This window comes from Aplysia californica, unplaced genomic scaffold, assembly GCF_000002075.1.
Source record: "Aplysia californica isolate F4 #8 unplaced genomic scaffold, AplCal3.0 scaffold00526, whole genome shotgun sequence".
Taxonomy (NCBI): Eukaryota; Metazoa; Mollusca; class Gastropoda; order Aplysiida; family Aplysiidae; genus Aplysia; species Aplysia californica.
Window position 1 is genome coordinate 440,252 of NW_004797796.1, and position 17,189 is coordinate 457,440.

General features: G+C 36.1%; 1 protein-coding gene across 5 annotated transcripts in view; it reads right to left on the reverse strand.

The window, feature by feature from the left end:
* Nucleotides 1-5,444: 5,444 nt before the first annotated feature.
* The window catches only part of LOC101863608 (RING finger protein unkempt homolog), a 32,855-nt gene continuing 21,110 nt past the window's right edge, over nt 5,445-17,189 (reverse strand). For all 5 annotated transcript variants that reach the window (XM_035971878.1, XM_035971879.1, XM_013086957.2 and 2 more), the window contains one exon: nt 5,445-15,395. In XM_035971878.1, the coding sequence (XP_035827771.1) occupies nt 15,363-15,395 (33 nt within the window). In that variant the 3' untranslated portion in view covers nt 5,445-15,362. The remainder of the gene's footprint in view (nt 15,396-17,189) is intronic.

Sequence of the window (17,189 nt, forward strand, 5' to 3'; positions counted from 1 at the left end):
ACAAGGAAGTGCAAAAGCTATGGATTCTGAAACAATATTCGCAAAACCAGCGCAACACTGAGGTTTAGTATACAGCAGGATGCTGTGCGACGGAAAAGCCAAATCTCATCAGATGCTCAATTTGTATGGCATTTGTGACTTTGAAATTGTAAAAGATGACTATATAAATCGCATTAGCAAAAGTATGTTCAACGCCCTTCAGAGCTTCCAAAACACCGACAGCAAATACCTGAACAGAAAACCCACGAAGATTGAAAAACAAAGCAGTTACAAATAACTCACAAAACCTGGACGTAACAATTACTTGTGTTCAATAGTTTTAATTTTGCTTTTGTTCATGAGCTGTTGGTTTCTTATCGAGCACAAGAACTCATTTGCGCATGGACCGTGTAAGATCTTGAACACAATTATCTGTCAGTGAGGAACACAGGCCACGAAACTGTCACGATTTTGGGTGGTCTGGGGTGGATTGAACAGAGCCACCCTCGTGAGAATCACCGGATGCCTTGGTTTAGTGGACCACATCGCGCAAATGCTGGAACGTCATGTCTTGCCCTTGTTTCCGTCATGATGTCATTCAAGTAGTCATCCCCATGCTAAACAAGGCATTTTCTCATAGGGCCAATGCCATTAGAGCATTCTTAAAAAACCAAATCAAGTCAACATTCCAGTGGTTACCAGTAAACAGCCCCGATGTGAATCCTACTGGTATGTGAAGTTCCATGAAACAGTGGCTAGAGAAAAACGACTTTTCTCCCAATTCAGACCCTTTGTTTGCAACTCTCTGTGACATTTGAAATGAAATGACAGATAAATATGTCCAAAATTTAATAGAATCGAAGCCCAAAGGTTTGTGCACAACACAAAGCCAATGGTTCCTAAGCAAATTAACAATAAACACAATTAGTGCTGAGTCCAAGTTTTGTGTGGCATTTGTGATCGCTTTGTTTTCCGTTATGTTTGAAACTATCGTGACAAAATATCGTAATAAAATATTGTTTATTGCAAAGACAAAATTCTCCCTTCACTGGGCATGCATTATATCGCCATTCCATCAGTATTGATACTCTTCAGTAAATGCGCAAAGACAATTTTACATTTCTTTGATTTCGCACAATTTTGCCAAGCCTGATTTTTTAAAGGTCAATTTTGAGTGACCATATCTCGGGCGACTCTTAAAATAGATTAAATATTAATGTGTCAGATGATGGAGAATTTATTTAGCTTTAAATTGGTATGCTGCCTGAGTGGGTAACGCAAGGCTTTCACACAATGACTAGGTGATTACATTTTCAAGTTTCTTTTGGACGCAACTTACAGTAAGTTTTGCGCGTCAAAACTTTAAGTTTTTTTTTCTCAAAATGGGCTCTTTCAAGGGGGGTGGGAACGCAAAAAATCTATGATTAGAAAAGTTCTTAATATATCTTCATAATTTTTGGTATACTGATAGATGAAACATTATTCTAGTGTAATAAGTAGTGAAGTCAAAAAACCATCTTGAATAAATGATTTTATTATAAATTTAATCCGTTGTTATGATCTGAGATTTTCCTGGTTAAAGTATTCCCATAGTTTGGACCTCGATTCTGAAAAAGTTTGTCCTCCTACATAAAAAATGCCAAGTCCATCCACTAAAACAGCCACATAAGGCTGCAAAACCACTTATTGTAATATTTTAGAATAATTTATAACCATAGGATAGATTTTTTTAGAAATGTGTACATTTTCTATATATGATATTCCAATATGGCAGCCGTTACCATAGCAACACAAAAGAATAAAAAAAATTTCTCTTCAAGGCCCAATTCTCCACTCTACTTATATTGATGCTACCACATTTGTAAGCTTAGTTTCTTCTTCTTAACGAATTTGAAAATTTCCCCCGCATCATGCCTTTAATTAATATACATTTATTAAGAAATGTTTTTTAATCTAACCCCAATTGTTCTGGAAAAATATGATTTAGTTAAGACAAATTGATACAAACTGCTATTCAAAATATAGATGACATTGATTCACCCCTTAAAGAGATATTTGAGGATAAATTGCACCACGAATTTTGACCGCTGTACTATAGTGGGTCGTTTCTACTGATTTTAAAAGGTTTCGCGTGAAAGAGGCTACTAGTATTTTATATAAATTTATGAAGGTTTTTGGGGTTGTTTTTTTTTTGGGGGGGGGGACTTTATATACCGACTTTGATTCTTTATTGTAAAATGCACGCACGCAAGTCCCCGTGTGTATTTTAATTAGAGCTGAAGCCAACATAATCTTTCTCGCTCGTTCCAATTACGCACAGTGCAGGTAATCAGGTCAAAAGCATTGCTTAAAAAAACCCACAACATAATAATTAATACATCATAATATGTATATTTTAATACATGTACTTGCTGCTCACGGCAGTGGGCGCCAATATAGTAATCTGCAGTTACATAACTCATAAATTTAGGTGCGCAACTAGTACAAGGAGTTTTAACTTTATTCAGGCGTTCTGGTGTGCAAGTTGAACTCTTGATTAAAAGAAAAAAATAAACAAATTAACTCTCGGGCAGCCCAGCCCCGTTTCAAATGTCAAAAAGTGATAGTTTACGGAAAGCCAATTATACCCGATACAATCATGGATGTATCGTACGGGTACATATTATTATAGTGTCTAATTTTTTAAGTACCGTATAACTCGATCATATTTGTTCCAGTTTCAACAAAACTTCGAATAAAATTAAAACATTCAGTCACGGGGATGTTTTTTTTTTCTCTCTTTATTTCTTGACTATTTAAAAAAAAAAAAAAAGGTAAAGCAGACAAGCAATCAGCATGTTCGAGAACCAAATTTGAACATTTCAATTTCAGCCAAAATTGGGTACAACTTGTACAACTCAAAACTTAAAATAAGATAAGAACATATAATATTTATAGTCCAGATCCTGGCACATTGGTTTGGTGTTTTACTACGTACACACACATACACACACACACACACACACGCACGCACACACACACACACGCACGCACACACGCACGCACATGTGTACACTCATAAACACCCGCACTCTTTCTTCCCTCACACATCCTCTCTTCCTCACTCATCTGTGCACATAAACATAATCATAATATTATACAATAGTCCTGCTTGCACTCACAAACAGGCTCATATGAGTCACATGCATAAGTATAAATGAACAGTAGTTATAAACATTAATAATAGTGTTAATTATAAACATTAATAGTGTTAAGGTAAGTACTCAGTTAAGTATTCTGATTGCAACGTATAATATGATTATGATGCATGGTTTACTTTAAAGGTCATGGGAATAGTTATAATTATAACAAGATGGTTATGATGGCAGAAGTTTAATGGATAATGGTAAGAATGACCTTTTGTATCCTTTGAACTTTGTTACACTACAGACCAGGAGCCTACAAGCGATAGATCTTTTACTTCTGATAATCTGACTGATATTTATTTGAGGAAACAAGGGATGTTTATTGTCTTACTTCTTAAGCATGATCGGCATGTTTACGTTTCAGGACGGGGGCGGTAAATCCATGACCGCCAGTTAAACATCAGATGAATAATAGTATGTATTACAGTCGGACGACAGATGATAAGAACACAGAAAGTTCGAATCATGGATAGCTCGTAGGCCTAAAATTTGCCATTCCCCGACTGGACCATTACATTTTCTTTGTACATGATGTATTGGCAACACCGTCTGCTAAAATTAAACTCATCATAGGGGCCAACAGATACATGCCATGTCTGACGAACAGCGCGTCACGAAAAACCCCATCAAATTTTTGTATTTTTCCTCACAACGTATTTGTGTAGGCCTCACAGAATTCTGTGGTAGGCCTACATGTAGCTTGAATTTAAATCACCCAGTGCGCACGAAGCAAAACACGCCGATTGTCATCGAGAGTGCAGGTACATACTACATGTACATGTATTCTGTAAATTATATTTTATAACATTATCTACATGTATCAGGTTTCACGAGCCCATCAGGCTCGGTCCCTCACACGGCAGGGATACACACACACTGGTGGTATTGAGATGCATCATTACACATTGCCTGCAGTGTGCGTTTGTTTGAGTAGAGAGAAGCACATCGACACAGTCATGGTCATTTAGTGCGGGGGAAAAGAAACACAGACAGAAACAACAGAGGGGAAAGTAAAGAAGTAGGACCTACCAGTGACGCCCTCCAACCACCCAAAGAAAGGGAAAAAAAAAGGGAAAGTAAAGAAGTAGGACACACCACTGGCATCCCCCCCCCCCAAAAAAAAAGACCCAACAAAACACCACTTTCCTTTAGGCGAGGGTGGGTGCTGGATAGTAAAGTATGTTAGAAGACAGTGTAGCGCTGCATTGGGCCGTTTTGGTTTTTAATTTTAGTTTCAGTAGAGGTTTTACGGCGCTCGCAACTGCATAAGGTTATGAGATTCAGAAGATTAGAGCTGTTACAAGTGAGTAGCAAACATAAACAAGAAAGGGAGATAAGGACGATATATATATATATATCTATATATCTATATAATATATATTAATATATATATATATATATATATATATATATATATATATATAAAGAAGAAGCTTAAACCGCACCAGAGCACCCGCCAACCACCCACACCGTTTTGATTTGCAATTGCGTGTGAGCTCGCGCGCGCGTGTGTGTGTGTGTGAGAGAGAGAGAGAGAGAGAGAGAGAGAGAGAGAGAGAGAGAGAGAGAGAGAGAGAGAGAGAGAGAGAGAGAGAGAGAGAGTGTGTGTTTGAATGTGAAGAAATGGCTTTAAGGAGTTGAAGTGATTACATTTACACAAGAGGGGTTGGTCACGCCCCTTTCAACGCGAGATCTATGTTGTGCGAGGTTATTTGAAAGCGGGACCTCCGAACGTGTCTTTCCCCGAGTCCGATAGGACCAAGCCAAGTGGATAAAGAGGTTTTTGGTGATTCAAACAACAAAGGCATCCGCACTGTAGCCTAGTATGATACCAACTTGCCGGACCCTGCTCATCCACTGAGGTGGACTCTGGTCAATGCCACAAGAAGACTTTTTTAGGTAAGTGTTTTACATTAAAAGGTCATTATGAGCTCCGGGACACATTAAACATTTTCAGTTTGGTAGGAATTAATAAGAACGTTGGTTGCCCGGGTGGCGGCCGAAGCCTGCTCTTATTGGTTTTGGACCACCAAGTCCAAGGAATTTTTATGAACGTGTGCAACTTGCACACAGGACCTTCGAGATTCAAAGCCTTTTTCCGAGAAGGCCAGAACTAGGAGTTCGATCTTACAAACCCTAAGATCAGGGGTGTGGCTGAAAGACAGCAGGAAGGAGCCAAGAAGTAGCAGCAGAAAGGCTGCAGATAGAGTAGAATGATTACTGGAGCAGGAAAAACATTTTCACAATCATGTTTGCAACAACAAAAAGGCAAAGACTGAGTAAACTCCAAAGCATCATAAAATAGTTTATTGGTCAAAAATTTGATAAACAATTGCTATTTTTGCCTGACAATGTATCTTAACAATAATAACATCAACAGAAAAGAAGCAGGTACTTGCTAAATCTATAATTTGTTGAATTATTCTCAGCAAACCATGGAACTTTGTAAGTAAGAAAAGTAGCTGAGCTTCTCAACACAATCTTTTGAAAAAACAAAGAAACCAAAATTGTTTCACAAAAAAGTAAAAACGATCAACTCCAGTAGCACACAGCAGTCCCATAGATACCACAATTTCTGGGTGAATTTTTAGTACATGGTAAAATATTTTCATTCTTTACTTAAATAATGACTCAAGAACAGTTTTCTCCCATAAACATATTAATTGCTTAACTTTTATATATATATACACCTAGCTGATCATTTTCACATAAGGAATTTCAAATACGCTGTCAAATACAGCACGAATCAATGTATTTGGGACAGCAGAAACAATAAAAAAAACAAAAGAAACAACCAAAACCTGTTCTTAAAACAGTACTATCGATTAGCTTATTTACATAATGTTTTATATACAGATATGTACAAAATTAAAACCTACTTATGTACAAGGTAAGATAATTATCAATGAATAATTTTCAAACCACAAATTTTTGGAAATCTTATTTCAAGAACAGTGTAAACCGCACATGCTGAATTTCTTCATATTTTCCTGCCAACGCAGATCCATGTACTTAAATCACACATTCAGAGAGACAGGGTTCTCAGAGACATTTAAAAGAAAAAGAAATTTATTTGATTAGAACAGCCCATGTTTATGTGAAAAGAAAGAGCACTTTAAAGATTTAGTTATCCATGTTGTGCCTCATCTGATGTGCTTTTTAATAAAGCTATGTGCACAGCCAAGTTAACGTTTACAAAAATTTGGACCAGCATTATATACAAGAAAAATGCTTATAGGTATGTTTTCATCTTCCTAAATATGAAATTGTTTACAATATGTCACAAGCAAAAGCAACTAAGAACAAGTTCAGATCAAATAATCGCAATGCATTATTCATCTACAGAGGTGGCTACAAAAAAATAAATCCATACCTTTCTGAACTCTGAAGAACCACACGAATGGGGACTATAAATTCAAAAATCATACTGTTTAATATGTTGTACCAAGACTATTTTTTTGACAAGTGCAAAGATTATTCTGAAGTTAGGCAAAATCCTGATAAGTTCAGAAATCAGAAATCCAGATTTCTAGATTTATCTGGAAATGCAGCATCTCGAACAACTAGCACATTCAGTTGATGCTGCATAATATACTGCAATTTTGAGCCTTTTTATAGTAGCTTCACGAAGACTGTCTTGTACTGTATCTTTTCACCAAAAAAATATTCACTTTTTTCTAATGTCACATGAACAACAGCAGAAAAGCTTCATAACAGTGCTAAGTATTTAAGGAGCATGGGTATAAGTAAACAGAGCTCATATTATATACGTGTACTAAAAAACCTAAGGCATGATTTTTTATAAAGGACTTTGAAGATTGTAGCCACAAGTGCTGCAGAAAAAAAAGCAGCACGGCACAAGTTTCCTGTTGAGTACTAAACAAATTATTACACCATTAACCAACTGCAAAACTGCACACAAAGTGTAACACAATCTTTACAATAACTCGCAAAACAAAAAAGAAACTCTGGAATAGACCATAGAAGAAAGTCGCACAGGGAACTATAAAGCAACTCCTTACGCATATCAGACTCTATACTCTGTATACACACACCATCATTACATCAAATAATGTCCAACAAATGCTAATATTCAAAACAAAGGACCTTTACCGTAGTACATATGAATATAATATATCACGCATGTCAATGTTAAACAATGCAGGTGATGGTGGCAATTTCAGTGCCTGATTAAGTTTTCCCAAGTTGACGGTTTCAATACCAATGTACAAAATCAAAAACTTTAATAAACACAGCTAATGATTCAAGCTTAGATCAATCAAAATTATGGAATTTCTAGGGGTCAAACTAAATCAAAGAATACTGATAGGTGGAAGGTTATCAGAATCCATGTACAAGTCGATGTACACAAGGTAGAGCGAGAAACTTTCTACATCTGATTAGTATTAAATTCAGCTGGAGTAGAGGGAAAGTAGATCTATATCAGTCTGAAGGCAATAGTAAAAAATTAAAAAGAGAAATATATATTTCTACCAAAATTTATGTACTTAAATCCTTTTATTTTCAGCATGAGATTGACAAATGGCTGAAACGTTTTGATTTTACGACCATACCAAAGCTAGGCGACATTGGGCCTCTGTTGATTGAATGATACTGAAACTCTACAATAATGCTAAAAAAGATTTGGAGTAAAGAGAAGCACATTGACACAATATAACAGCCATCTAGTGCAGGGAAGAAGCAAGACAGATAGACATAAGCAATAAAGGACAAGAAAAGTAGGACCTACCTGTGGCACCCTCCAACCACCCATAGAAAAATTTTAACTGAACATTTGTCGCAGGTTCATCAACTTGTAGTTTATTACAAGTCAGTACATGTATGACAAAGTCCACATTTCGCCTGGAAATAATTATGAAAATTGTACAATCTACACAAAAGGTACAGAGCAGATGCCACTAAAGCACCCATCAACCACCTGAAGGACTAAAATGTTCCCCCTTTTTTTTTTTACCTCCGTATCTTTTTTACAATATCTTTTAAAATCTTAAACACAGGACATTTCATGTGAGTGTGAACGAGTTTCACTGAACTCGCTTACACAATGGTACACACAAACAACACTGAGTAAAGATAATATAAAGCTAAATGAAAATCTAAAATTATGGAATGCTTCCTACAATAAAATTTCAATGCTCTCCCTAATGTGGGTTCGAGTTTCAGTGTGTCTTGCAAAACTGATTTCTTGTTTTAATACACGAATAGTCACTATAACCCCCCCCCCAAAAAAAAAAACCAAACAAACAACACAACAAACCCCAAACAAACAAACAAACAAATAAACAAACCCAACCCCACCCACTACAACCACTGCACTAAATTATTTTGTTCTCATGTTCTCAAAGAATGAAATAACTGTTGTATTTAAATAGAAAATCTATTGTATCGCAAACACGCATCCCTGTACAAGTCACTAAACAATGCCATGTATACGATTTTGAGACATTTTTTAATACCTTTGTGAGCCGAGGTTGTTGTGCACAGGAGAGGTGAAAGGACAAACAGGTCTACAGGGGTTTGAAATTCAACTCCATTTAAATTAAACCCTGTATTCTGAAGAGAGACTAACCCTCACCTGGAATATCAACCAGACAGAATTACCACAACTAATGCAATAATCTAAAGTAATTCACCATTCAAACAAAAGTAAAACCAATCCAACTGGCTTGTACATTTGTCTGTTAACAGGTATGTATGCCAAAATCTGCAAAACACCATATCCTGTGACAAGCATGATAACGAGCAAGAACTTGAATCCCATATATCTAATTATCAATATACAAAATAAAACCAATATAGGTGATCATTTACTTTATGCTATACAGTCCATGGGTGCAAAGCATGTCAAAGAAGAATGGTCTTACATGTTTGTATGTATTCAACGATGCACTATAAAAAAATGTAATGAACTAATTGTTAGGTGTTTCGTGCTCCCATCAACATTATTTAGATCATCAGGGAGGTGAGCTACTTCAACCCTGCCTGCCAAGGTACTCCCGGGCCAATGTTCCAGCAGACAAATGCAAATACTCGAGAGAAAAAAATTCCTCTCATTAGATTTGAACTCACATCTTCTGCATGTGACAGCAAAATGCCTGGCCTTTACACCACAGATGGCGGTGTATTTAATGACAGACATCATTACATGTTAAAAAATAACAACAAGCCTAAAACTTTGTTTGACTGAACATCTACAAAACAAAAAGCTAAATCAATTAAATGGCCAATAATAGAAAAATCAAAAGAACCAGCCCTGGCTTTCGCAGTGAATATCTCTAGAGATAAAGTGAAAATTTACATTTTCTTCACCGTCAGCCTTAGAGCAGAGCCCATGAGCACCACCAAGACATACGGCAGCAACACACCATGAAGCAATGAAGCATGAGCGGAGCAACTTACCTTTCCTGAGATGCACGGAGCAGTACTCCGAACGTTTCATTTATAATGCTTTACACCAGTTCATTTGTCAATGCACAACAGTCAGACATAAAGTGGAATATCAACAACACCACTCCCCCTCCAGAATTTATAATCATATCTAGGGACTGAGTTTGTGTAGTTTGTTTGTGGCATGCTTGTTGTGTAGAAGAGTTGAAGCCTCTGATAGTGATAGAATCAGCTTGAACTTTTATCATAATTGATTTCTACTTAAAAATAAGTCTGAGAGCTCAAGGCTTCATCCAGAACCGTGCAACTGTAAGAACAAAAAGCTTGTGGTTGACAATCTCATTTTGATTATTGTACAACTTTATTACAGAGCTGGATACTACCAGCCAATTAATAGTTGGAAATTTCACCCTGTGAGCTTCGTTCTGGAGTTTTGCATACAATGATCACAAAGGCAAACAAAATCCCTAAATCATGTTATTTTGCTCTGCACACACTGGGCACTTTCGGAAAAAAACACCAACAGTAACCCTTGGTAAGCTTTCAGCAAACCTCTTTTAAGGCACAACCCCCCCCCCCCCCAAACAAATTTTGCTGGTCACCTTACTGTTGAGAATGTTATCTAACAGTCTGTGACTATAGCCTACTTGTGCATGTACACTAGCTCCTGGAACAGTTGTCACTTTAATGTTTTCCCTGAGCACCAAATTATTGCTGTTGGCAAGTGCTGTGATGGCCTATTAGATGCAAAACCATGAATTGTACTTTGTCCACAGCCTAAGCATTTCATTTGAAAAAAAAATTCCACATAAATTTTCATTCTTTATATGACGCTTTACAACACAATCCTCCCAAAATATGTACTTTCAGATCAAACTGGAATGTAACTGACAGAATGATTATAATCATGTGCAATCAATTTCAGATAATCCCCAAAACTGTGAACTGAAACACTCAAATGGTCCACTTTAATTCTCACTACGGTACTAACGACAACAAAGAAATAGTGCTTGCAACTCATACCACAACACAATATATCTCTATTAAGTAGCCATCTGAAAATATTACCACTCTAACTGTAACTCGTAAAAATACAAACATTAATGACGTATGGTATTTGTACTTCTAAGCGACTCAACTTTTAAAAGCCAAGATATATCTAAAAATTACAAAGAATAAGACCACCCAGCTTTTAGAACAACTGCCTCTTTACTCTTTGAAAAAAAGCCTCATCCTCTAGGATAAAAAAACAAATCAAGAATCATGCTCAAGCCAGAACTTTTTCAAAAGTGCTCTCAGTGACCAACCCATAGAAAAGAAAACGCCAAGACAAAAGGGCATTTCCAGAACTTTGAGAAAGAAGAAGAAAACATTCAAAATTGTTTTGCATTCATACATTCATAGAAATTTCAAGATTAAGTTTAAATTTTTTCAAACAACAGTTAGCTGCCCAAATTCTTTAAAATTATTAAATGGTTCTCCTCTTCTTTTTTGCCCTTACAAGAAAGGCGTACATTTTAAAGTGAAATAAAATAACAAATATAACAGAGATTGATGTTGCACCAAAATTGGAGGAATGAGGAGATAATTTGAATTTTAAAGAAAATAGAGTAGAGAACATCAAAATAAAAACTCATATGACATACATACCAGCATAATATCAGACTTTGGCCATCATCAACAAATCAATGTTAAGTCAATAATCATTCTTCACAGCAGACTTGAAATTTAACACTGTCCATGTGGTACGCAAAGATCATAGTTGCTCCAATTACTTGCATTGCAATATAGATTCGCTGCCTTCTGGGTAAGGCTCATGTGAACCACCATTCTTTACACACAAAAAAACTCAAAAACAAAATGCATTGAAACTTCATGGAGTAAACACGAGATTGTCAACAGGTGGATGAAATGATATGTTTGGTAACAGTAACAAAACCTTGGTTGGATATTTACAAACAAAAAGTCAATGTTAAACTGAATATTCCTTTTTCATTCGAAATAGAATGCTGGAAAAGATCGTTTCTAATGTATTTTAATTTCTGATGCTAACCAAACTTCATACGGCTGGCAGGTTAAAAAAAAAAACCTCTTACCCACAAACAATTTTTCATTGCTGCTCTACGAACATCCATTGGTTCAATCGATAAAGATAGTTTAGTGTTGGCGCTTATTTTGCACATTATTTATTAACACGACAAATGCTTTGAGTTGAGCCACATAAAAAAATCCCATAACACAACCTCAAGATCTAGTCAGAAAAAGTGAAAATATATCCCCCTTAAGATGACAGGATTGTAACTCCACTCTTTGCAAGAACTGAGTTACACGTTACACAGTACAGGCACAGATGCCTTGCACATTGAGTCAGCGCTACGTCAGAAGGTCCCAGACAATCTGACCTGTATTTTTCCAGTTTGATGCTCAACTGGTGTAAAATCATATTAACTAAAAGAGTGTGAATCGTTGAAATTTTTTCTCAACATTATGCATTATGAAGTCAGAACCCTATCATTCTAAGGACATGAATGAAGCATTAGTGGAAAATCCATAAGCCCCATGCCCCTGAGAAATATGGAGGGGGAATGTTGGCAGAGGACGATGAAGAAAAAGAGTCCAGCACACAAAAAGAACAAAGGAAATGGGCAGAAACTGCAGTGATATCAAAGCTCAACTCCCATGGCACAACCAATCAAGCTGAAAAATAAACATGCCGAGTCATTAAAATTAGCTCTTGCTGTGTTTAGACGAAAGTTTACATTCATGAGCCTATGAAAGCAGCACATTAATGAGCTCCATGTATATTTCAGTCCATTAGTCAAATTCTTCCAGAAGTTTCCTTTCAGATGGGCTCGTCAAAACAGAATGTGGGATTTAAAAAAACACCTGAAAATCTGGTACCCTCTAAAACAGCAGTCACGGCTCCACATGGACATACCACTTTGAATGTCACAAACAGCATATATATATATGTACACTGACAGCATATCTTTTCAAAAACAAAGGGCAAAAGCACAAAATCATGCAGTTAAACTTTCACAAAAACTTGCTTCAGTGCAATTTCTGTACTGTTCACCACTGAGAGTCATCATCACTACCAGTAATCCACAACAATGGAAACTTTCATTTTTCCTCCAATCTTTAAGTGATCATCTTTTTTAAAGAGAATACATTTTACCCACACAAAAATAATTGAATCTATGTAGAGTAAACAAATGTGTTAAAAATGGTGCTTGCAGAAAAGAGTAGTAAGGTAAGAGAAACAAAATTACGCAAATGGTACCTTTTGCAAATTTACAAAACTACTATACAGGGTATTTAATGGAACATAAGAAAACTATATAAGAGGCATCACTTTAGCTGAATGCAAAAGGTAAATAATTGGTAATGGCGCACATACCAATGACAGCATCAATGCGTAATCATAATTTCCACTTTGCAAAAATGTACACAAATAGAACTCGATGCTGAACGCAAGAGCGGACAAAACACCAAATAAACGAACCCTCTCGAAGGTTTGTCTATACAGGACTTTAACTTAAAATATACAATTACTCAATCCTATTGTAGCTATCAATTTCCGTAACACATGAAAATTAGTACCATGTCCTTGTTAATAAATCATGTCAAATCAGTATGTTAGGAAAAATGAAACTATGTCAGTGTCAATAAAAAATCTACAGGAACAGAAAAAAAACCCCAAAACAACACAAACCCTGACCAATATGTTCATGAAACTACCAACATAACAGACATACATGAACAGAAAACTTGTCTAAGTTAACACGAGAAATTGTAAAAGCTGAACTTCTGAACTGAACTCAATTTTCAGATAACATTCCCATGTAGCATCATAAGGAAAGCAATACATCAACTTGAACAGACAAATACAAATTTCTCATTGACTCAATCACTGCAAAATTAACAAATAAGTGCGAATCATAAATACAATTCTAACTCATGATACTCTTTGATGTTTATACCACAAAAGAACAAATATTATATTTCTGAAAGCCAGTGAGCAATACATATTGCACTGAGGATTTTCAGATACATAAAGCATAGAGCCGATGAGGCTTCTAAAGCACTTTATATCATTGTAACAAACCACAATACTGTACAGAGTGAAAGATGGGTAAACGGTGTCTTTCTCAACAATAACAATGGCAACTGATGCACTCTTTTGCAAATGAAACAACAGACTAACTGCCCTTAAGGCAGTGAGCGTTAGTACACTTCAACAAGTAAAATGTTTTTTTCTTCACCTCAAAAATGGAACTAAAATAAAAAATATAATATGTATTTCAATGAAACAGGCAACACGGACCGAACAGCAGTAAATGAAATTGAACATTCAGAAACAAGATATGCATCATGGCAGAATGTGGAATGAAAATACGAAAGCATTTGTAAGTGGGTTTTTTTGGTGTTTTTTGGGGGCTTTTTTTTCTCAGTTACTCCAAGTATTCACCTATAAAAGGATCTTAATGCTTTTCATAATGCATAATCATTTAATAAAACATAATTCCATGTTTGATTGCAAATAAGTCTTACTCCAAGTACATGAAATAATGATTCATACATAAGACAACTAAGAACAAAAACAAGGCAAAACAAAAGTTTACATGATATCATCAACATTTTACAAAGAAAAAGTCTCCCCCCCGATCATCGAATAGTTAAATGAATTTGAAAAGCGAAATCAGAAATGTCAAAAAGGTTAAGACCATTCTTGTTCCAATCTACCAGAATACTCACAAACATTTCAGTTCGTATTTAGAAAGGAAGAGATAAATGGCAGCAGTGTGAAATAAAATTGAAATGGCGATTTTAACTAAAATACTTATCTCTATCCTTAGTAATAATATTGATAAAAATAATAATAATAGCATTTATTACATGCAAGTCCATAACCATGTCCCAGCAGACCATAGAACACCCAGAAACATTCTCAGCTTCCTGGGAAGCATACAGTGTAAGCTGCCACTTTAAAGGCGCTAAAACACTAACATACTGACAAGATTTTTCGTTGTCTATGGCTGGGTACCACACACAGGGGTGAAGTGAAGAAAAAAGTAAATGGTCTATTCCAGGGATATACAACAGGCCAAGCTGTGCCTCAAACACCTGAACCCATAACCTTACAATTATTAGTCCAGTTCCGTAACAGTCCTTGTTGCAGTATTAACGCCTGCAGAAATGCTTAATTCTTTACACAAATGACATCGCTTTTTATAGAAGGAATATAATACACAATGTACTTCAAAGTTCTAACCCGAAACAAACCATTTCTTAGCAATTCTAATAATTGCATGCAAAAAAATATTATAGAGAAAAGAAAAATAGAACAAGCTCAAAGAAACCTAGAACAATGAATATAAGGGGAGAATAAACTATTTACAGAACACATTTTATTAAAGAACCCCTCTAAAGCAAGACCATTAAGTAGAAATAAACTTTTAGTTGCTAAGATAATGAATTATTTTTTTTACATAATTGGTACCTAAAGGGGGGGGGGGGGGGGGGAAGTCTATGAAAGACCTCAATCAAACATTTAAACAAAAATTACAATTGTTCATTTATATTACAATAGTTCATAATAATTATTTTTCAAAAAGTACTTGAACTTTCAAAACAACCAAATCTACATAAATCAAAATATTTACAAATTCCAAGAACAGAGACAACCGTGGCCCCGCTTCGATATCTTTCCCTCAGCGTATTGCAATCATCCCATACAACTCTGGAAAGCCAACTACTGGAAAAAACAAGACCTAAGCTGCACCAGCATCAAATGTTCTGTTGAACCTTCTGGTAGATCAGCTGTCGAGGAAAAAGAGGAGTGGGGGCAAGGAATTAATATTTCAGTTTAAGAGTGCATTATACAACAACTTGAACCGATCACTGAAAATAAGTAAGCTTGCACAGTTGTATCTGCCTAAATGCAAGATGAAACAAAAGATACCAAATTTTTGCCATACAATAACAGTAGATCCTTTACTGTAATTTATATATTGTCTGCAAATCTAAATACAAGGTCGACAGCTAAAGAGAGACATGAGCTAAAACTGTCTTTGTATTTCCCTAGGTAGTGTCTACGTTCTCTAAGCAGAGAAAAAAGTGCAAGGAAGCATATAATACTCGATACCAGAGTGATGCCGAAAAATCTGCTCCTCTTTATATCATGGACTGATTAATTATTGATAATGGAAATAATGACGACATCACTATAATCATGCATCAAAAGATAAGAGCTCATGTGACATTACTGTAGGTACCAGAAGCTAAATTTTCAAAGTAGCTGTATATCAAATTTATCTATTCCATATGAAAGGCCTATATCTTTGGATAATTTTCGTACCTTTCTTTAACATCTCAAGTCAATTTTTAAGAAAATGGTAGCTGTTTAAAATTTGATCAAATTTGCTTAAGTCGCTAACTGGCTGTAACCCCATGTTTGACAGATAATAAAAGAGTACCAATGACCAAGTGCACCAAACATCTCCACATTAACAGAGTACAATCACTATAACATAGATATGGAGCCCACTTTTTTTTTCAAGACTGTAAGATCATTACAAATCAGTATTTTATTGCCTCAAACACGATGATCTGTCGTTATTTCAATAAAAACACAGAGCGTTGACCCGGCTAGCGCCCAGTTGGCCCCTGAGGCGAGCGAGTCGGCTCTATACTGTAGTGTACCACGCGTAGGGGGGTCATATGCTTTCTGAGTTTCGCAGAAGGATTGATGCAAAATAATTCCAAGCTGATTACTTTATTCTAATAGAAAATGAACTGATCTTTCTATTGGTACCTTTTTAGAGCCCGCATTTTACATATTTCGTGTTAAAAATGATCTTTGAAAACTGTGACCGTATTTTTAAAGGCTTTCCATTTAACGCCAAAGGCCAAAAAATATACCATAGGAAAGCCCTTTCAAAGCTCTACAGTTCTCCGCCAATGAAAGACAGTATTTAAGTATCAATCTTTCCGAGAAGGATTTGAATGCATGGGTGTAAATTTTTTAACCGGCCGACCACGCATTCCTACTGCGAGGGGTTTCGCTTTCCATGACCATTCTCCAGCTCCTAATAATCTGACATATAAACAACTTGCAACATTGAAACGAGGAATAGCTGAACTTTTACAAGGTGTAAAGCATTTATTGGTGTTTGATAGCGAAATAGCGATCTGAATTACCTCGATTTCACCGATACCACGACCTCGGAAGGCCGCGAGTGCCCGCAAGGCCGTGTTTACGCTACCTAATTACTGTAATGACGCATCGAAACTGCCCATTTTCATACAGTAACGACCTGCCATCATTTGAATTGCTGGCACATACCATTAGTCATTAGCCTCAGAGAGCTACCAAACCTAGATTTTCGTTCCCCAGTCACCGACCAAGCACTCCATGTACAGGTAAACTTTGGTGACCCCAATAACCAACATGCACTGTATAAACACACCGAGTAAGAACACAACATGGTTTACGGTCAGGTTGAATGACCAGTCGTGACGGATATGAAACTTTGATGAATATCAACCAAAAAAAATGAAGTTACAGTGAATTAAATCACTCAGAACAACAAATCAACCGCTCAGTGTAAAACT